The sequence below is a fragment of the Lonchura striata genome, chromosome 3 (genome assembly GCF_050655825.1).
Source record: "Lonchura striata isolate lonStrDom1 chromosome 3, ASM5065582v1, whole genome shotgun sequence".
NCBI classification, from domain to species: Eukaryota; Metazoa; Chordata; class Aves; order Passeriformes; family Estrildidae; genus Lonchura; species Lonchura striata.
Window position 1 is genome coordinate 62,922,397 of NC_140705.1, and position 21,885 is coordinate 62,944,281.

The 21,885-nt window shown below is 41.0% G+C and overlaps 1 protein-coding gene across 10 annotated transcripts in view; it reads left to right on the forward strand.

Annotated features, from left to right (window-relative positions):
- Positions 1-21,885, forward strand: part of NHSL1 (NHS like 1) — a 180,379-nt gene that overhangs the window by 53,291 nt on the left and 105,203 nt on the right. Inside the window, exon 1 of one of the 10 annotated variants that reach the window (XM_085575309.1) lies at positions 452-21,668. The exons of 7 other annotated variants lie outside the window; for them this stretch is intronic. In XM_085575309.1, coding sequence (XP_085431435.1) covers positions 21,464-21,668 — 205 coding nt within the window. In that variant the 5' untranslated portion in view covers positions 452-21,463. Of the gene's footprint in view, positions 1-451; positions 21,669-21,885 lie in introns of those variants that run through there. 2 more of the 10 variants (XM_021553103.4, XM_021553104.4) reach the window with 2 other exon arrangements.

The following is a 21,885-nucleotide window of genomic DNA, read 5'->3' on the forward strand; positions in this document are numbered from 1 at the left end:
AATTAGATCGGCTTAAGCTGCACGAAATTGGGGCCCCGGGGCTTCCTTCTGCTTCATCTCAGCTGTAGCTGGCCGGTCCCTGCTCCCACTGCGGCGAGGTTTGCAGCAGGAGCTGCCGGGGCTGGGGAGGGGGTCAGTGCGGTGCAGCTCCCGGGGTGCTGCAGCTGGAGCTACAGCTCTGCAGCTGCTCAGTTGTGTTCTTCTCCTGATGGGCTTCATTGGAAAATGAAGAAAATCTGGGGCCTGTTTTGAGCAAATCTGCGGCCCCCGTGCCTGTCGTGCCCTCCTTGCGCTGGCGCACGTGTGTTTGTGATCGCACCGAGAATCAGGCGGCGGTGGAGAGGATGGAAACTTGCCCACAGAAGGTTTGATTTGCTTTGCTGGACTCTGCCAGGTAATTTTTCAGCCAGATCAGCTCCTGGGGCGGGTGTGTGCGGGGGCAGCCGTGTCCCTTGCCCGGCGCAGGGAGAGCTGCGGGTGGGCAGCGCTGCCGCCGAGATGTCAAACCGCAGCTTCAGTGCGTCCTGCGCGGCTCTAGCACTCGGGGTAATTTGTTTGGGCTTCCCTAGGGAAAGCCATTGGTTATGAAAACGTAAATGTAATAACGTTGCTTGACTAATTCCTCCCTCATTAACCATGCGATGTGCCACAGGGAACTGTGTGATTCTGTTTTCCTCAAGAATGCTGAATTTCAGTAACTTGCGCTAATGCTCCATCTCTATTCTAGCAGCCTGGAGTGAAGCATTTATTGAAGTTGTAAAGATATGTTTATTTCCAGTAAAATTTTCAGCTTTGCACTTTAATAAGAATGCTTAAATACTTTAAGGTACTTTGAACTGATCTTGGTGGAACACAGCTTTATTATTTTGTTAAAGCTCAGTGTCACTCATAAAATGTGAGTTGTTTTAGAAAAGTATCTCCTGTTATCTCTAAAGCAAATGTCTTCATTTAGTTTTAGATAAATGGTAGATTTATGATTTTTTAAAATATATGTATGAAGCAAAAAAGAGGAAAGAAATACATAAATACCTGGACTTGCTCTGTAGTTGCTTACTACAAATGCATTTATGCCTTAGACATCACTAAATGAAATGCCCTCCTTTTACAAGTGTACTTGTTATTATCTCTTCATGTTGACATAGATGAGTCGAATTAGAGTTCAGTGGTAACTATATTAATTGGAAAAATTGAACAATATTAGTCTTAATGTTTCCCCTTATAATTATGGAAAATGATCTTATTTGTGGTACTGGCTGTCTGCCGGTACATCTAATAACTGTAATCATTACATAGAAGCAAAACAGAAAGATGGGATTTTCTGATCCTACATAAATTTATTTGGAGCTTGGTAATGACTGCAATGAACATGCATTTTTGAAGAAGATTAAGTAAACAAACAAAAAAATAAAAAGGTAAGTTGGCAGGCTGACAACTTGCTGGAGTTTCTGCTGACTCCTCTGAGTTTCCACTGTGATTGCCTTTCTTTGAAAACAGGACAAACGGGTTCAAATTTATCTGGCTGTGTTGTCTAAATTGGTTGCTTTTCACTGTCACAGTAAATGAATTTTGATTAAAGAGATGCTTTGAGCAAAGGTGGTGACAGATTTATGCTGTGAAAAGCTTTACCTGGTGACCTGAGTGTCTAGGCCTGGCATTATTCTATATTTAGAAGGGGACAACTGACTACAGCAGGAGCAACTGAAGGTTTTTATTAGAACTGTGCAGCATTTATAATTACGCAGCTAAAGGCCACATTTTGGTTTAGGGATGAAAACTTTGCAATTTATTCCGATGTACAGAATTATTTGGTCAGAGTCCAAGTGCACAGATTCTAACTTAAGTATTTGTCATTTTGAGTGCACAAGACATTTTAAACCAAGCATACATAACAAGAGAGAATGCTGCTGAGTAAACCTAAATTGATGAACCACTTTAACAAAGTAAATAATAAAAAAAGGTGAAGACTCACTCTTCGGTTTTTAAGTAATACTAGTGAACTGAACCTTTACCTGGAAGTTGTCAAAATTCAGATTTACAATACAATCAAATGAGTGTCAGTATTCTCATACTGCCTCACTCCAGACAGAGGAGATTTATAAATTGAAGTAGAACTAAGAATGCCTTTTAAAATGGGATTTAATATTTCACATGTTCCAGGAGCAGCATCACTGTTTGGATGACCTTTTTATCAGCTTCTTTGTATCTTGGACTTCAGTTATTGTGTAGATTTAAATAGTTTGCAATATTTAAAAAGAATGGAAAATGTATCTATCTGTGTATATGTATAAATAGATATAAGCAGATGTCTGATGGAGTAATTTCCTGCAGAGAGAAGATGATGACTGAATGCACTCCATTCTTGCACCTGATTTTGTTGTTGTATGTGTACTTGTATGTGTTTTATTGAACATCAAAAGCCTTGAATTAAGTAATCTGTCCATTGATAGCTTTCATATAAATTTAGAATGTTAAATAACTTACCATCAGTTATAGCAATAGTAAGGTGCTCATATTATTTTCTTTCTCAGTGGCAGTCAAAGCAGTTTAATTTATATTAGAAAAAATGTTCAATTTTAAGTTTCTTATCTGTTGCTAGTCACTCTTTCACTTGATGTTTTTGTTTGGAGTAAACCTGAGTTTTGGGGTTTACTTTAGGGTCTCAAAATTAAATACTGCTCTCAGTTCTCCGGGTAGGAGGTTTTCAGGCACTAGACTGGATTTTAGCTGGCTTAGGTCACCTTATATGCAAAGACTATTTTAAAGCAGGAAATTAATACATTTGGGAATTTTAAAAATTTGTGTTCCTTTCAGGACTAGTACAACACTCATGAAAGTTTGGATGAATGTGTGGGTAGAGAGAATTATTGTGCAGTTTGTCCAGGTACTGTATGCATTTGTTGCCTTAGTAACACTGATATCAGACCAGGTGAGGGCCAGAAGAGATGACAGGGATGGAAAGAAGGCAGTGTGCCTGCAGTGGCTCTGACTGAAGAGGCAGCCAAGTGGACCATCCCATGGGGAGGCTGGCCTCCACAGCCCTAGGAGAGGTACTTGCTTCCCATTCAGAGTTCACAATCAGATCCTGTCTTTCCATTACAGTCTATCCAGATTTAAAATCCCTGGGGTTCCTCAAGCCTATTATTTGGTAAGAGGACAGACTATTTTTACATGCAGTGTGTAAGGCCAATATTACACAGTCCAAGAGTATTACAAGAAAGTGTTGGTATGTGTAAAAAAAAAAACCCAAAACATATGATTGAGTTGATGTGAAAAGTTTTCACGCCTTTATGTGAAAAGTTGTTTTTGAAAAAGCATTCATATTGCATCAAATCCAGGTTTAAATAATGAAGTCCAAGATTCTCCAGTTACTGATGAGTTTTGTACATGGTGCTATTGTAATTTTTGGAAGAGACACAGGAGTGACTTCATTTGAATCAAGGGGTATGGCTTTTTTCCACCATCTCCTGGAACTGGCCTGAGAGAAACACATGTAGTCTGTATCCTTCCACAGAACTGCCGAGGGTCCACATTTACAAAGCCCTCATTAAAATGTGCTAGTCCTTCTCAAATCAGTAAAAACAAGAAATGAATTGCCAAGTTTATAAAACTGTATGCTCTGCTCAACAACACTGTCTTTCTCTTTAGAATGGTATATTTAAAAAAAAAAAAAAAAAAAAGGCGGCCAGTCTGGTAGACAGTTTCTAGGAATATTCCAGCCCCTAGTACCACAAATCTGTTCATTTTATTTACATTAGCTTCCCCCAGAGGGGAAGAAACATGCAGCACAGTGCTGTGTTAGCCTAGCCATGCTTTCTAGTGCTTCTGGAAGTTGCAAAAGTAATTCTCTCTTTATGGTCTCTTTAGAAAATGTGTTGATAACATGAGTAATCATCTTCAGGAGAAGTAACAGGTGACGGGGAACAGTGGTGGGACAATGGAGGGAATGGCTGATTTCAAGAAACAACTGGCAAGTGGTAAAATGGGCACTTGTCTGGGAGAATTTTTGAACAAGTGGTGAGGAGGCTGGTGCAGGTGAAGTTTCTGAAAGGACAGCTTGAAGGATGAAGGCTAATGTGCAGTTGGCTTGGAAAAGCAATGATATGTTTGGCCTCTGGTATTTTCTCTTGCATATGATTTTCCCTCCTTGCAGCATCAAGTGGGCTCAAGCTATATCAGCCTCGGGGACAGTAGATGTCTTAGAATTTCAGCTTTGGTTGCAGTGGCTCTGCTGGAGAGTAGATTTTATCTCCATGAGAAACTTGATTTTAGCATTGTGTTTTGTGTTGCTTTATGTAAACTTGAGCACTTTTGCTGGAGGCCAGCTGTGTTTGGGGAGCAGGCTGCTGGCTGCACTGGTGGCACAGGGGGAATGCTGACAAAATCTGTATCACTTCAGGTTCATTTATAGGCAAGGGCTTGTTGGCAGCTGGGGCAGGTAAATTAAACAGTGCAGCATCTCCCTTAGCTTGTGACAGGGAGCCTTTGGACTCCATGGGGCACTGAAGTGTTTTTCACTGTAAATGAGCCCCGAGTGCTGGCAAAGCAACACTGGGCTGTTTCTGAGAGGCGGGTAGGGCCATACTGCTGAGAATTTAGCAAATGGAATATAATAAAAACCAGGCTGAAATGACATCATTCTTTCTGTTTCATAAGCACGCGCTGCATGTGTGGACAGTGCACAGATGTTTTGCTTTGATGACTTGCTGTGTAGGTTTATGGCCTCGGAATGTTGATAACTAAAAATGCTGTTTTATTTTCAACTGAATTCGATTCTGTGGCAGCATGTGTCAAACTTTAAGTTCCATGCCAGTAATTTTTAGGATGTTTCACTCATAAAAATTGAATACTTTACTACTTAGTGTTTTAAGGTTTTTAAAATTTTTATTACTCTTCCTCTTCCGTTTTTCAGTTGCTAATTGTTTCCAGACATTTTTTTACTATGATGAAGACCTCTGTCTATATTTTCCTTTTTTAAAATTTGTTTCTCTCTATTTTTCATTTTTTTAAAGTGCAAATTGTAGGAAGGTGTTTTGATTCCATCCTCTTGCTAAAAAGTCAGAACTTTGAACTCATGATGTTCCTTGCCATCAGGATTTCCTGACACTGGTATCTGGAAAAAAAAAAAAAAGAAAAAAAAGAAAAAAAAAAGAAATCTCTGGAGAATTTTCTAATGGTTTGTCTTAGTTTTCGCTTGCATTTCAGACTAGACTCTATTGTGTCTAAGAGCAGGATTGATACAGGCTGCTTGAAACTGCTGATTGCTAGGGAACAGCTTTGCTAGATGAACATAACACATTCCATAGTTTTCTCCCTTTTATGGTCTCCATTACAAATATTTTTTTTAGCTTCAGTGTACTTTAGTGAAATATTCTGCTTTTAAATAGACATTCAACATATGTGTGTCTGCTTTAACAAAGGGCCAGCAAGCTATACATCAGATCAAAAAATCATTTTTCAGTTTGACTATATAATCCTACTAAATGGAGTTTATTTTTCCTTGTATGTCTTTTCTCTTGTTTGCCAAAGTTCCTATCCCTTAATACTACCCCCAGGTTTCCTGAGAACTTCCCAGTTCCAAAGACCAGGACCCCTATTTTGGTCTTTTGTGTTGACGATTCAGAAATACCATAATTTGAGCAGAGGAAATTAAGCAGTAATATAGAAACAGAGGAGATGATAGCAGATTGCTTCAGCTGTGGACCAACAGATGGACAGTAGAGGGTACCTGGTGTTTCTTTAGCCATGATTTCTGTTTCAGAGCACTGAAATGGATCAATAAAATGGGAAAAGTTTTTAATTTTTTGTCATATGAAGGCTGTGCTGAGTTCTCAAAAAACCCTCACCAACAACAAAACAAACAAACAATAAAAACCCTACCCAAACAGCAAAAAAAAAAATCACTAAACAAAACCAACCCATGTTCAAATGCCCCATACTTGTAAGATCTCTGAAGGCAATGAAGCTTTAGGTCAGATGCCTCACGTGGGTGAGGGAAATATTTCTCTCTTCTGTCCCCAGATTGTCTCATCTTTCCTGTGGGCAGGAGATTGTCTTCATCCTTCTGATGGAAACATCAACTCTCGTTCTGCTGATTATATTTTTTTCTTTCAAATCTTTATTAGCAGACTCTTAGGTTGCCCAGCACTCTCATAGTCATCTTCCTTTGCATGACATAAGCATGTGATTTATTTTGGGTAAATGTTCTAAACTATTGTTGAGTTCTAATTCCAAACTATTATTTCAGTTTAGCAGAATTATGATTTGTTTTGCGTAACTGACTCTTCTGCACTATTTTTCTCTTACCAGCTGTCTGTTCGTTTGATCACAACAAAAAAATTATCCGGGCAACACCTCTTGTTTTCAAGACAAACCTATCAATTAATGGCTTAGTTTATTAAATGACAATTAAAATATTTTCACTAAACTCTGATTTATATAGTCAGTCATTAAAGCCGCTTCTTTCTCACCCCTAAATATATTGAAGAAAGGACAAAAATCTAAGAAAGGACAAAAGAAAATGTCAGTGTATAGCAAACAAAGGTCACTTGACAAAATTTGTAGGCATGTTTCATCTTTAGATACGAAGTGTTAAATGTTGAATTTAGTCACTTCTTGCTTTTTCTGAGAACAAAGTAGCTTTTTTTGGAAGCTGATCTATGAATTTAGTAGTAACCTATCTCTTAGAAGAAAACAAGGAAATATAATTAGGAAATTTTTAGGACCTTACAGTTTAGGATCTTACAGAAATTTTTTACAGGACCTTACAATTTAATCTTTTACATCATGCAATATAAAAATTGGTAAGCTCATTTATTGGTGAATTGGCTTGAGTAGGTGGCAGTGACTGAATTTTTGGTCTTGTGTTTTTCTCCTAAATTCAAGGCTGATGCAGGAAAAATTAAATGGGAGAGGCAGAAAATAGATGAAGTACAAATCTTGTGACAGTAATTGATAGCTAGGTGGAGGCATCCATCCAGAACTGCCTGCTTGCCTTTATACACACCCAGTTTAGTATGACTGAGAAAGGATTTTACATAGAGCTGATAAAGAAAGGGAGGGGGGTGGACTTGCTAGTGACAGTCCTGCTCTGGGTATCACAGATGTTGCTTGCATTGTGCTTAAAAAAAATGCAACTTTGGAATTGTTCTTTTCAGAATGAAAGCTTTTTAAAGTTTGGGGTTTTTTTTAAGTCTGAATAAAATCTGAGTGTACTCAATGATGAACTTTTAAAAAAATTGAGATCAGATTTTCAGTAAACTCTCTGAGTAAAATAAGCATTGTAGGATTAGATTTTAAATTTAAATAATTATTGAGCAAAATAATTTTAACCACTTGAGCTAATTTTTGGCTGTGCTTTTTTGGGAAGAGTGTGTGCTATTGGTTTGTACTGGCTAAACCCTTTTCAGCCATATGGAAAGATTTTTTTACTTTCATACAGCTACTGCTTCAGTTCTTGCTTCTTTTCTAACCCTTGGGATTTTGCAGCATTTTTGTTAGTGTGCTTGTTTTCACTACTTGGATATGAGTTAAGTACTTAACAAACTATTTTCACTACCAAGGATGAAATTGGTGAAACATCCAATTATCCAATGATGAAAAGCCTGTATTTTTCTTGCTTCCACCCTGATGGGGCATTACTTCAACAGGAGTTAAAATTATTGTATGTAAGCATTCAGCACCCTCCCCAGAAAAGCATCCTTTATCCTGCTCTAGCTGCATTCCTGCAGTCTCTTTCCATTGCAGAAAATCTGGCTAAGATTTTCCCACCTGTAGAAGTGGGTTTAAGCAAAGCACTCAGGATCTCGAGCTTGTGCCCCAAATAATCATGAAATATGGAAACAAAAAGTGTTTTTAATACCTCTTGGGATTTGAACTTTTATGATTTTTAGGTTGTGTGAATTTCTGCATCCCTCAAATTAAATTCAGAAATTTTCACTTTCCTTTGAAGATAAAAGACATGACTCTTGCCCAGATACATGACTCCCAAGAACTGGGATGTGGGAAGAAGCAGTGCAAATGTGATTCACCCTGAATTTGGCAGAAATCAGCAGCACTGTGAAAGGCATTGAGGGAAGGGCACACATGGCTGCTGCTCCCCCCACACCCTGCATGCAGAGCGGCTCTGTGGCTGCTCTGTGCTATCTTGCCTTCCTTGGCTTAGTTTCCCACTTGTGCTATCCCGGGAAGCTGCCTAAGGAGAGGGAGTGATATTGGAGAGAGTGTTTGATGAAATTAAAGATATTTTCTCATGTGTCAGTTTGTGGCTCTGACTAACAGTGTCCATGGCTGGAGAAGAAAGCAGTCATTATGGAGAAACTGTGGGATGAGAAGGGAAGGTAGGAGGAGGCCAGCCTCCCTGCAAGGAGACGGCAGACCCAGTTTTGCAGGCAGAACCTGTAGGACTACTGAAGATGAACCTTAGTGAAGACATGCAAATGCAACAGCTTTCTGTAAGCTTAAAATTAGCTGGTAGTGCCTAAAGGATGAGTGTCTACCCAGTGGACCTGCTGCTGAAGGCAGGGAGGGTATTTTAGGATGCATCTTGAGCTGTTTTTTCCAAGAAGGGGTGTGTGCATGTTCTGTGCTTCGGTTGAGGAGTGAGCTTGTGTGCGCACACCTCAGCTGCAAGGCAGTGACATCTCTTTTCCATCAGGGTTGGAATGCCAGGGATGCCTGTCCTACCCTCACTCACATGACTGATTTGCCTTCCTGTTTTTTTCTCTCCGTGCTTGCCACTCTAGCACAGAAATGTATTTCTGCCCTGTCTTCTTGTACTGGCTTCCTACAGTACGGTCTGAAGCTGAAGGTTTCCATGAAAAATCAAAAGTGTTGAAAACCAAGTAGCAGGTAAAAGTATTATCAAGTAGGCCTGGAGTTAAAAAATTTGTAAGGGAAACAAGTTTCTCTGGAATTAAGGTGAAAATACACTTACACTTAATTTCAATGGGCTAACAAATTGTAGTGTTTATAGTTGGCTGACAGTGTAGAAATAACTCATGAACCAAAAGAAAAGTTCACTTTGGAAGACAGCTCTCAAATTATTTACCTTGGCTTCATCCTTCCCTGAACTAGGGAGAACATAATAATGTTTCCCTCTCTTGATCTCTGTCTTGGCTGGTTGCTGAGATGCTTTTAGATATAATTCTTAGCATAGGGGGGAACTTCCAACGTAGCAAAACTGATTGCCAAACTTAAAAAAAAGAAAGTCTGCATCCAGTAATGACATTCTGGAGATACTCTATGCCATATTTCTTTTCTGCCATCCCAATTAATTTCCCACACATTTTTATGTAGTGTTTTGAGTCTATTTTGGTGATATAATTCACATGAATGTTTTGAGTGCCCTCTTTGCTCAACCCTGACTTCACCCCATGGACATTTTTTTATTTTTTCCTATGTTGAAAACTGCCAAAGACTTCAGGCATCATTTTCCCACATACAGTGGAAATAAAGCACTTAAAAAAAAAAAAACAAAACAAACAAAACAAAACAGAAAAAACCAACCAAAAAACAAGAAAACACATACACGAAACACTACTCCAAACAGATTTTCCTCCAAAAGAAGAGTTCTGTCTGAAAATCAAAATTAAAGTGGTTTCTTGGTTGGTTTTGTTTGTCTGTTTTTTGGATTTTTGTTTTTGTTTTTCTTTGAAGTACAAGTTGAATAGACATCCAGCGAAGTTCTATGCTCAGACCTTATCAATAACCTGAATATGTTCACCAAAGAACTGGAGAGTTTGCAGAACTCCTGGACAGTTGTAGCCTTGGAGCTACAGCAGCTTAACCTGCCTCACCCTGCTCTAGAAGGAGCTCCTGTTTTTTCAGTGCTCATGTCCACCCTTCTCCTTGAGGTTTCAGTGCCCTGGGTTGTGCTGCCACAGCTGTTTTGGGGCCATGAGCTGGCTGGCTGCAGTGATTTAGATGAAATCCCAGCATTTTTGGGAGGCCGGGGTTGCAGTGTCACAGCGTGGAGCTCACGCAGGTGAGCCCGGCTGAGGTGCATGCAGAGGATGGGAAGAACAGGAGTTTGCTTTCCTGGTTTTACTTGAGAGCAAGAGAAAAGATGCTTCTTCGTTATTCCCTCACCTCAGGGCAGATTCCATTGACTACCCATGAGGGTGAGCTGCAAGCACTCTCCTGGTGAATGTTGTAAGGGATTTTTTTTTTACATTCTCACAGTGACCCCTAGAGCACCCAGAATTTGGGAGCCGTAAAGGAACTGCATTGTCATTTAGTTTCTTTAATAAGTGTCTAAGAAGGGGCATGCTTTTTTTTTTTTTTTTTCCTTTTAAGACAAAACATGTGGGATACTAAGTTGGCAATCAAACTGGATTTTAAGATGTCTTTTAAGCACTGCTGAAGGGTGGTGGCAGGTACCAAATATTTTAGCCCATATGTGATAGTATTTATTTATTCATTCCTCTCCTGCGTGATGTTTAGAGCTGTCAATCTGTTGCATTTTGCTAGCCCTAAACTAAGCAGAATAACTCAGGATCCTGTAACCAGAGCAGCCCTTCAGAAATTAAGGTCATTTGGGTGCAGTGCTGTAACAACAGCCTGTAGCAACAGCCTCAGACCAAGGCATCTTTTGTTAACCAGAGGAATATTAACTACACAGGGAGTTCCTGAAAGTGGGTGGTTTCTACTGCCAAGCTCAGCAACACTTTGTCATAATGAAAAAACAAGACTGTCTGCAAGTAGGGATTGAAAGCGTCTCCTCACATCTCTTTGTCTAAGCTTGGGAAAAGGTGCCATTGGATGAGAGTAGCAAATCCTGCTGTGACTGTGCTTGTGCTTGAAGGGAAAGCCTTAAATGCCAGCAAATGGCCAGGCATCTTTCATGAAGCTAGTTTTAATTTAATTTTAGACTTGATTAATAGTTGCTGCAATATTTGCCTAGTACATTTTTTAATGGAATGTTTAAAAAAAAACTTGTTTAATATGTGATCCCTTCTGTGTAATTGTGCTCTCATACAATGTCTTTGGTAAGAACAAACTAGCAGAGTTTTACCCAGAATTGTTTGGAAGATACCAGTGTGGAAAGCAGAGATGACTCACAGTGCCTTGGAGGAAGAAGAGCTAGCAGTTAACCACAGAGCATGGCATTATTTCTATGCCAAAGCTGGCTGAGAGAGCCAGAATATTTTCCACTTCACTATGTTGGGGGAAAAAATTACTCCAGAGAAATATTGGCTCTCTAAGCAATCTTGATAATCTTGTCAACTTGATGAGTTTAGAACAGGTGTAGCATGGGAGGCATGTGAATCAAAAGAAGGTGGTAGTTCCCATCTAGAAACCATTGTTATTTTTATTTTATGAATAAATACATATGAAGCATTCTTATTTTTGGTAGATTCCCCTGGGTGAACAAGCTTGGTTGCACAACAAGAATGTGGTATGTGATGGATAGAGTACATGATTAGATAATCAGTATTTCTGCATAAATTTATTTTGTATCTAATCCCATGTGTCTGTATTCTTATTTCTTTAGGAATATCTACATGGCATCTCTTTCTACAGCAGGCAATTTGCCAGATGCTTGTAAATAAGGAATGTGTACTATAAGTGAAATAATACACCTCTTACTTCTCAATGTAATTTGTTTGCCATTTGCATTTAGTGATGTAGTGTTCTTGTTGGGGAAGGTAGCTAGAAGGCAGAATTACATGAAAAACACAACAGTTAAATATTTGTTTTGATTTCATTACAATAAAAATCTATCTTTTACAGAATGGAGTTGAGTATTTTCTTTTGGGGGAAGTGTTTCATTTAAATTGATGTGACATATCCTGTTATCTCTAGTGGCCTTTACTTACACAGAAAATACAGTATGAAGGGGTTGGCTTCCATTTTGGTCCTTGTTCTTACCAATCACCTTCTGAAAGATGTAGACATATTATTGCTGGGGTGCTGTGCTGCCCTGGGACCTGGGCATGTTCTCCTGTACATCATGCTTCACTTCTTTTTGTGTAAGTGTGGAAGCTTTGGGTATCCAGTTCTAGCCATGTTCCTTGTTTCTGACAAGGAGAAGGTAAAAGACCTCATGAAATACTGGATTTAGCATGTGGGCTGACAGTTGTGCCAAAAGAAAACAACAATGGTATAGACTGGAGCAATATTTTGGCCTTAGCCATAGGAGAAGTCAAGCTGAAGGATACATCAGGATTGATACTTGATTTCCAAATATCTGAAAAGGAAGGCATGGAAGAACCTGGGTGATGAGTACCTTAGAGTTGCTTTCAGGGTAATCCAAGCAGATTGTCTTGTGGGCAAGCAAGAGCACTAAGTAGAGACTAAGCCTGTAATTTAGTCCACTGGTTAATAGTGAAATGTCTGGATGACTTCATTTAACAATTACTTTATCAAGGTGTGAATCTTTTTTGCCCTGATGAAACCACCTGAGCTAGTGATTGGTGGTTGGCATTGGCTGTGAGAAGGCAGTGAGTCTGCTTTCTAAACTCTCCTGCTTAAGAGAAGTGGGTTTGGGGTGTTACTATTGTGGGAGACATCCACTGGGACCTGAACAGATTAGTATCTGATGAACAAACATTTTTTACACCTGTAATTTCAATAGTATGTGACTTCTCTTTCACTTTCTACCCTTCCCACCCGGTATTTCAGTGAGTGCCAGAAGATGAGCTTTCTTTAGATACATAAACAAGATGATGTGGTGCAAATTACAGAAGATTGCAAACCCTTGATTTAGTTTCTCTGAGCTATGATTTAAGAATTGATACTCCTGGGTTTTTAAACTGTGACTAAGCAAGTATTTTGTTGAGGCTGATTATTTCACATGCCAGTGGTTGAGAGGTGGCATCAGATTATTCCTGCTGCTTGTGTGAATGTTCTTATCTATCCTGTCTTCTCTTCTACTGAAGATAACTCAGACTTTAATTTTACCCCGTATTTTCACCTTATTTTTGCAGCTGATGAATGTGAACACTTCCTGTGTCTCAAATGTTTTATTTAGGGGGACCATAGGCTCTGCAGGATTGACCCTGCATACTATTCTTCTGTATTTTCAGGGTTTGTTGTTTTGGTTTGTTTTTTTTTCACATAGAAACTTCTGTTGGTAGGGGGAAATATTTAAATGTTTCATATTGAAAGAAAATAAAAATCAAATTTTATTTCAGACCTATATATGGCAGAATGAGAAATTGCAGGGAAGGAGAAAATTTTTCTTGTTGGTCACAGTGCTCCTGCTGAATACATGGATGTGTACATATGGAGTGAGCCCATGCACAGGCACTCCATAGAGAGAGAGTATACACATAGGCCATATGTTCATTATTTTAGAAGTTTTGTTTTCTCTTGCATTTTCATCAAGCCTTTAACAGAGCTATTTTAATTGGGATTAAATATAACTATGTAGGACAGTAACTAAGACACAAATTCAGTGTTTTCCTCCTCACCCTCTATGTGTCAGCAACATTCCTTGTGCTCATCCTCCACCTAGAAATGAGTTTCTTTTAACCTAGGGCTTGTTGTCAGGAAGAGAGGAGATTGCAGTATTCTTCCAGGTGTGGTAGGGCTAAATTTCATTTACAAATGTTCAGAGTTGCAACACATTCCTTTGTACTTACCAAGTGCCAGGCTTAGCCAGCATGTAAGCACAGCAATAAACTGAAAAAACACTGCTGCAGTCCTGTACCTGTGCAAACACATGCAAATATGAGCCCTTTGTGTGTCTTCTAAAATTCAGTATTTATATATATATTCAGAATGTGTTACAGAAACTGCACGTGCTTAGATTGGTTCCTAAAAGAGACTTGCATACAGTTTCAGTTAGGTAAATAATTTTGCTAGTTTGACTGTGAAGTAATTTTGAAATCTGTTTTAAAGATACAGGACTCAAGACAAAAAGATGTGCACAAACAGAATTTGTATCTATAGGAAGAAATACATTCCTGTGGTTTATCATCAAACAGTGAGACCTGTTTATAACACTCATGGGCTGTGTTTCCAGTGTTTGAATGGTCAGGTCTGTCCAAGTGTCTCACAGGGTTCTAAAGTTCCTTTTTATCATTTTATTATTGCAAAGACCTGGTAAGGTTTATTAAATTGCATAGTTTGTAATTCAACGGGTATGTAAATACAAACAGGAAAAAAGTAAAAAAATATTAATAATAAGGATTTCTGATATAAGGATGCTGATGGTTCTTTGCTTTTTCTTTGGCCACTGTCTCCTTTCTTGTTCTTTGTGGTTCTCTTATCTACAAAAACATTTAGATTAGTGTGCTAATTAGTTTATATTAACCAGCAGAGGGCTTCCACCTCAAAGCAAACAGCCTTATCCCTTCTGCAGTATCCCTGATATCCTCTTAATCAAAGAAGTGGAAAATAGACATTTATGTAGTTGTCTTAGGGTACTTCCCTGCTAGCAGAATGATCTTCAATTACATGTTAACTAATTTTTTCTACAGTTTGTTTTTAACTGGCTTCCAGTTACTTTCAATACAACCATCGACATTTCCACAGGAAACTTGGATGATTCTGTAGAAGTTTCTTGTGCTTCACTATTTATTAAATTTCTAATGTAACTGGTAGTAGGAGAGACTAAACTTATAAATCTTACAATTTAGATTAGAGCAGTGCAAGTTGAGTTTATAAACTCATGTGTTCGTTGTGGAGTGTTCCAGAGCAAAGAGGAGTAGCTGTGGATACGGGACACTACAAAAGCACACAGCTTTTCTGGGAGGTTGGAGTTGCCCTATGAGGCACGGGGTGGTTTCCTTGGGAGCATCCTTCGTGGCAGCTGTGCCGGCGCTTGGAGCGGGTGGGTGCTGCTGGAGGAAGGGTCAGTGCAGTGAGGCAGAGGAGCGCCGAGGTGCTGAATGCTGCTGGTGCACCTCTCCAGTGTCTCTCCCAGATTCTGTAAGTGACTTCCCGAGCTGATCAGAACTGCTGTTGATAACTTCTGGCGATTCAGCGAACAGATGAGTGCCTGGGGGCGAAAAAACCTGCAAGCTTCCCTTCAGACAGAAAACTTACTCTGTCCGCAAAACTTCCATACTAAGATAGTTAATCTTCCCAGTCTATCAGCACTTGCGCTGTGTTGGCTAACAACTGTGAGCAGAGCCTGGCCAAGCCTCAGCTTTGGAAAAGAGGTCACCCTACGGTTAGGGGATTTTAAGAAACATTTCGTGTTATGAAAGCAAGAGCCCCACAACCTAGCAGAACGTGTGTAGGAATCGAGGCGGTGACTACAGTTAGAGGGAGATTTTAGCAGAGCTGTCTCAATTAGTGAGCTATCACGCCCTAATGAAAAACCACTAAAATTGTTAATTACGTTTCAAGCGGAGATAATAACAGCTTACTACGGGCAAAGTGCTGAAAGATAAGTCACTACCGTGTGTCACCGTAAGTGTGTCGCTGCTGTGTCCTCGGGCGGTGGGAGCGCGGATCCCGGCTGGATCCCGGCTGGATCCCGGCTGGATCCCGGCTGGATCCCGGCTGGATCCCGGCTGGATCCCGGCTGCCACCTGCCGGCGCGCGCTGCCGCCTCCGCCCGGGCTCGCTCCCGCCCGGCGCTGCGCTGCTGGAAGGGAGGGCTGCCCGGGAACTCTTCAAACATCTGCACATTGCTCGAAGTCACCAAAGCCCCGTTACTCGGCCCCTTAAGTCGTATGACAGCATCAAACCTCACGAAGGAAAAGCTCGTCTGTGTGTAGGCAAGGCTGAAACTTAATGCAGATCAAGCATATCCTTTCCTCCTGTGTCCATCAGAATCTCATAGAATTATTTAAGTCGGAAAGGATCTCTAAGATCATTGAGTCCAATTGCTGGCCCAGCACTACCACATCCACCACTGAACCATGTCCCTAGGTGTCACACACCAGGTCTTTCAAATGCCTTAAGGGTATCCATCACACTCTTACCTAGCAGAGCTCAGTACTTGAAACTGCTCCTGCCATCAGTAATCACCCTACTCCTTGCATACTTGCAAGCACCTTTGCTATGAAATTTGGGGTTTGCATCAGTTCTGGAATTAAGCTGATGAAGAAAGCCAAAAGTTTATGAATCCATTTGTATATGGCTGGAGCAGGTGGGTGTCTCTATGTGCAGCATCAAAGTATTTTAGAGAAGTATTTTTTTTTTCTGGGCAATTCTGGCATTGGTTCTACCCCTCTTACAGATATCTTTTTGGCTAACAATCAGCTTGTACTGTTCATGTGCCTTACTCGATTTCTCTCTCTCAGTAAGAGACATCATTATCCCTTTATACTGTTGCTGTTGAGGGGAAAACCAGCTCCAGGTTAGCCTAGCACTTTATAGAAACTGTACCCCTGTACAGAATTTCCTTATCAAAGTAAGTACAGCTGTTGAATGAGAGAAAACATTGCCTTGATGCAGTGAATCCTTCTGGAACACAGAAGCTGAAAGAAGGAAGAAAGACTGGTGGCAGGTGCATCATACAGACCTGTCCAAAAGCTGCTTTATCCTCTGTAGGGTAAAATAGTTGTCTGTGGGCTGTTTTTTTGTTTTTGTTTCTGTTTTTCTTGTGAACCTAATAAAGCTGGAAATGCAGATGAAACTCCCTCCTCCTTTAGTTTGGATATGGTGTATTTTTAAATTGGAAAAAAAAAAAAAACAAAATCAAAAGGGTAAAAACAGAAAGGAAGTTTTTCTTTATAATTAGGGCATTCAAAGGCTCTGTAAGGGTTGTGATAGAAACAATTAATTGGCATTGCTTTTGTGTGAGACAGGGCCTACTTAAGTAGGTCGCAAGGCTGGTAGCCAGAAGACCTACTTTCTTTTCTTAGCTTTGCTGCTTATCCATTCTGTGATGTTGGGCAAGTAACTTCATTCTTGTTCCTTTACTTCTTTACTATTTTTTTCCCCTCACAGGTCCATTCACACAGGGAAGGAAAGAGTTTCTCACTTATGTGCCCTGCACATAAAAAGGGACACAACCTTAACTGGAAGTTTGAGGCCTCTTATAGCAAAATGCTCTCTGTGGCTGCTCTGCTGTAAATAGTCATGCAGGAATATGTGGTTTGTGGTTTGCTATGTAAGCATTTCATAGGGTACATCTAAAAGAGCAGGCATGTCATAGATAAAGACCTCTGATGGAGCTTGAAAAGGTTTCAAAACTGACTGAAATTCCCACACATCTGCCTGGAGATGATGAGTGCACTGGGGAGGTGACCATATGTAGCTGATCTGGTGGTGTTGAGGTGGTTTCTGGGATGGAGGGGTTCTCAGGCCTGCTGGAACACCCCTCTCCTTTCTCTGGCTGCAGCAAGAACCTTGTAAGGATGGGATGAGACTACCCCGGAAGGTGCTTTCAATGGCTTTTTGCTGGTGCTTAATCCAAATGGCTTTATGACTGGCTGATGATGAGTTGTTACCACCTGAAGGAAAACACCCGGGAAGCCTGAGAGAGAGGTGTCCTCTCAGCTGTAGGAGCATGAGCTATCTGTAATTGTGAATCATCCACGTTACTGCCTCACTGAGCCATGAGACATGATAGACTAGGAAATGCAGGAATTAACATATGGATTGTGCCAAAAGCCAAAAGCAGAGCATGTCTGTGGTGTTTTGGGGTTTTTGTCTTTCTGCTTTGTTAGTTTTTTACACTGACCCAAAACAGTTTCTGAGAAACCTTTTTTGCTGTTTTTTCTGGCGTTAGGAGAACACAGTGGCTGTGAACCATGTACGTGTGTTTGCTTAGCAACTTTTAGAGAATTCTTAGACAATCAGGTTGTGATACATGGTAAAAATCCTGATGGTATGTGAGACTATGGTTATTCAGACTTGTTCACCTCTAAAAAATAAATAAAAAGGAGTAGGGAAAGGAAGCAATTTAAGTTTCTACTTCAAGCCCTGTGTTTCTTCTGTGATTCCTTCATGGTTTTTACTGAGATTGATTTGTATTTAAAAAATGTGCCAAAAAGAATGCCTTAATCTTTACACACATAACCTGGAAAATATGAAGCTTATATACTTGTATCACATCTTCATAAGGGAGAAAATAGGTTGGAAAGTTAGCTTAGTTCATTAGAAGTGTATGTGTTTCTTTCATACGGCTTTGTAGAGTGTTTTACATAATTAAATTTAAGCCTCTACAGTGTTTCAAATGCTAAAATTTCACAGAACCATTGGGTTGAAAGAGACCTTTAAGATCACCAAGCCCAACCCATGCCCTAACATCACAGCTAAACCATGGCACCGAGTGCCGCATCCAGTCTTTTTTGAAACACGTCCAGGGATGACAACACCACCACCTCCCTGGGCAGATCATTCCAGTACTTTATCACTCTTTCCATAAAAAACTTTTTTCCTGATATCCAGTCAATATTTCCCTTGGTGCAGTGTAAGACTGTGTCCTCTGGTTCTGTCAGTTGCTGCCTGGAGAAAGAGACCAAGCCCCACCTGGCTACAGCCACCTTTCAGGAAGTTGTAGACAGTGATAAGGTCACCTCTGAGTCTCCTTTTCTCCAGACTCAACACCCCCAGCTCCCTCAGTCGTTCCTCACAGGGCTTGTGTTCCAAGCCCCTCACCAACCTAGTTGCCTTCCTCTTGGATGGATTTCCAACTCTGTGGCCTTGTATTTGGCTAGTGATTAAAGAATGGTTTAACTTGCAACAGTTATTAAACACGTTTTGTTTTTCAAATGGGAATTGCTGTTTTCTCTTGATCTTGTGAAATTAATTTTTGATCCACGTGTATAACGATGTTTGCTGATAATAATCTTGTCACCTAGAAATAAGAAGCATTCTGTGGTAGTGACAGTGTTGAAGTGTCTAGCAATGGATCTTTTCCTGCAATTAAATCACATTATAGCAAACTGAGCAAAGCATTGCACTACTCTGTTTACAGTAACAATGGAAATGTTACGGTCAGTCACAGTGCTTTTGCTCTTGCATCACCAAGTTGTGACTTGGCACCGTGTTAAAAAGGCAGAGGTATAGACAGGACAGGAAAATTCCTGAGAATAAATTGCTGCCTACACTCTGGGCAGGCCTCTGGGATTTACCTTGGCATTTTGGGTTAACCTGAAAGGGTTTCCTTCTTGTTGGTTCCTCTGATCTTCTGTTTCTAAGTAGTACAGTGGAGAGGAGATGACTGTGATTCTGCAGTTCCTAACAGGGTTTTATACATCTGGTTCTGTATAATTTAGCCTGTAATAGCTGTGGTAGTTTACTGTTCTCTGTACTTTTCAGTATTGGCAATTCCAAATCTTTGCTTTAAAAAAAGAAAAAAAAAACAAAAAACAAAAAACCACAAAAAAACAAAACAAAACAAAAAACCCTAAGTTTTTAAGCATGGTCTTTGATTTTTTTTTTATTTTTATATTAAATCCTGCCTATTTATACATGAGCTGCTCCAAGATGGATATTACAGTACTTGGGTCTCTAGGGCTACCTCACTCTACATTCTCAAGTCTTCTTGTAAGCAAAAGGAAGAAAAACAAAAGAAACCTCCCAACCCTACACAGGTCTCTTGTCTCATCAGGGATGGGGAGTGGTGTCTGTTAACAATGACAAAAAAGCTGATGACACACAGTGAGAAAAGCGAATGTTAGCAGTGTGTTAGCTCCCACTCACACCACTCCCTCCACAACCCCACTACAGCACCACTGGCTTTGGGAAGTGGTGAGAGACCTGCGTATGTACATATGCATTACCTTGTTGGAGTGAGGTCAATTTAAATGCAGCCTATTAAATTATTTACAGAAGACAGTTGGCCGACCCATTGTGCTGTGTTACTGGGAGCCAAAGGTCACTTTGGTGTGCCTGGTTGATTCATAGGGTAATCTGATACAGTACTTAGCTTTTTGCCTCCCAGTTAGTGGGTTAAACCTTATCCTCTTATTATGAGTCAGAGAGCCGTAAGTTTCAGAAAAAGCCAGAGCCTTTGTTTTTAATGGTTTTGAAGAGCCTGTGCAGCAGAATCCAGAGGGCTGCCGTAGCATCTGCCAAGGGGTTGGGGCGTGTTCTGCAATAGTGTAAATCTGACTGGCAGCTTGGGAGCCCGAACACTGCTTCCTTTTTTTCTTACGATCCTTGTCTTTTTGATAACATCATCTGCAGCCGTTGGGACGCTAAGACATTAATGTTTGTTGTTCAGATAAAGGGTATGGTTTTGTGTTCTTTTTCCTCCCTGCCCGCTTCCCCGGATCCCTCTCTACCACCATCTCCTTGAGGATTCCTTGAGCTGACCTTACTGGCTATCTCCCACATTCAAGTCTATTTTTTTGCTGCAGGATAGAAACTTGTGGGGTTTTTTGGTCGACTTTTATCTTGGTGACCAATTCCAGCAAAACACGTGGGTATTAGGGAGCCTTGGTATAACCAACTCCCGTCTGCTTTAAAATGCTCCCTTTGCCCCTCCATCTTATTCCCTTCTGGGAGCAGCGTTGGTATTGGCATGCAGGGAAAGCACTGCAGCTTTCAGTAGTGCCTTTTTTTTTTTTTTTTTTTTTTTTTAGAACTTTCAAACTGTGGAGTGCTTTTCCTGGGTGCTAGTTTAAAGAGGAGGCAGCAGAAAGTAACAGCTGGGAGTGAAACCTGTTTTATGAGCTGTAGTGACCCCAGTTAGAGCCCGATCACTAAGTATCTGCTCAAATTTTGTTTATGTCTATGCACTTTTATTTAGTTTCTTTTCAAATGTACCACCAGCTACGGGGGCACTAATGTTTTCAGCACACTTCAGGTTGCTTTTGGTGTGGAAAAGCTCCAGGACTTTATTTTCGCCCATCCAGGCCCGCAGAGGTGTGCAAGTGCTTTCCTATTTATTCACGCAGAGTTCAGAAGTTTGTGCTGCAGCTGAGCTGGCGGAGGAAAGGAGGAGTTTTGCTTTTAGGAGAGCGAGCCTATCATATTTCACTCTAATCCTAAGCGATAGCCACGCAGTCGGTTTTATTGTTAGAAGAGCCTTCCTGGAGCTGCTTCACAAGGCTTTTCTCTAAGGGAGAGCAGGGAAGCCAGGATGAGGCGGCAGAAGTGTAGTCGCTTTATTGTCCCTCGTGAGCTGTGCCGTGCCAAGGCGTGATCTCTGCCGGCTCTTCCCTCCTCGTGGGCTGTTTTTGATGAGCCAGAAGAGAGGACTGAATTGCCTGCACGCTCCTGGGCAGCGATGCCAGGGAGAAGAGTGGAGCTGGAGCTACAGTTTTTGCTGTTGAGCGGAGAATGGGGGAAACACTTGCCTCAGTGCTATGCTCTGCTCAGCCCTTACATGCTCCGCTGAGCTGCTGCAAGGTGCCACTTTCTGCTGCTTTTCTCCCCTTTGTTTTCTTTGGCAGCTTCCTAAGTGCTGTATCAAAACAGCTTCAGGGGAGCTGCGCTGGCACGGCCACCTGCCTCCTTAGTGGTGCTGGTTTAAAGGCAGCGAGCAGAAACCTGGACTGAAGTCGGATTGAGTTTGTTTAGCCTCCCGCGAAAACCGCTGAGAAAAGGGACGGGAACGATTTCAGAGAGGTCTCTTTGGAACCGACGCCAGTGGCTGGCTTGAAAGAAAATGAAAAAGGAGTGTGTTTCGAGATCTTTCAAACTCAAACAAAACCCAGGCTCCCTCTCGCGTGCTGTCAGCTGGATAAATTTCTCGTCCTTGTCACGGCAGACAAAGAGATTGTTTCGCAGCGATGGGGAGCTCTCCTCCATGTGCGTGCAGCAGGTAGACGAGGATGACGAGAACTGGACCTACCGGAGCCAGCAGAGGAAAGGTGACTTGCTTTCTCTTTAACCCTTGCGATTGCTGCTGAAGTGCCAGCCGTGCTCCATGCGGCTCTCTCCAGCTGCTCGGGTCCCACCGGGGGCCAGGAGCCGCAGCAGGGGGAGGAGGCGGAGGGCAGCACAAAAGCTGAGGTGCAGCACTGCCTTACCAAGTTTTTTGGGGGTTAAAACTGTGAAAGGTTATAATAATTAACAGGGAAAACCTTT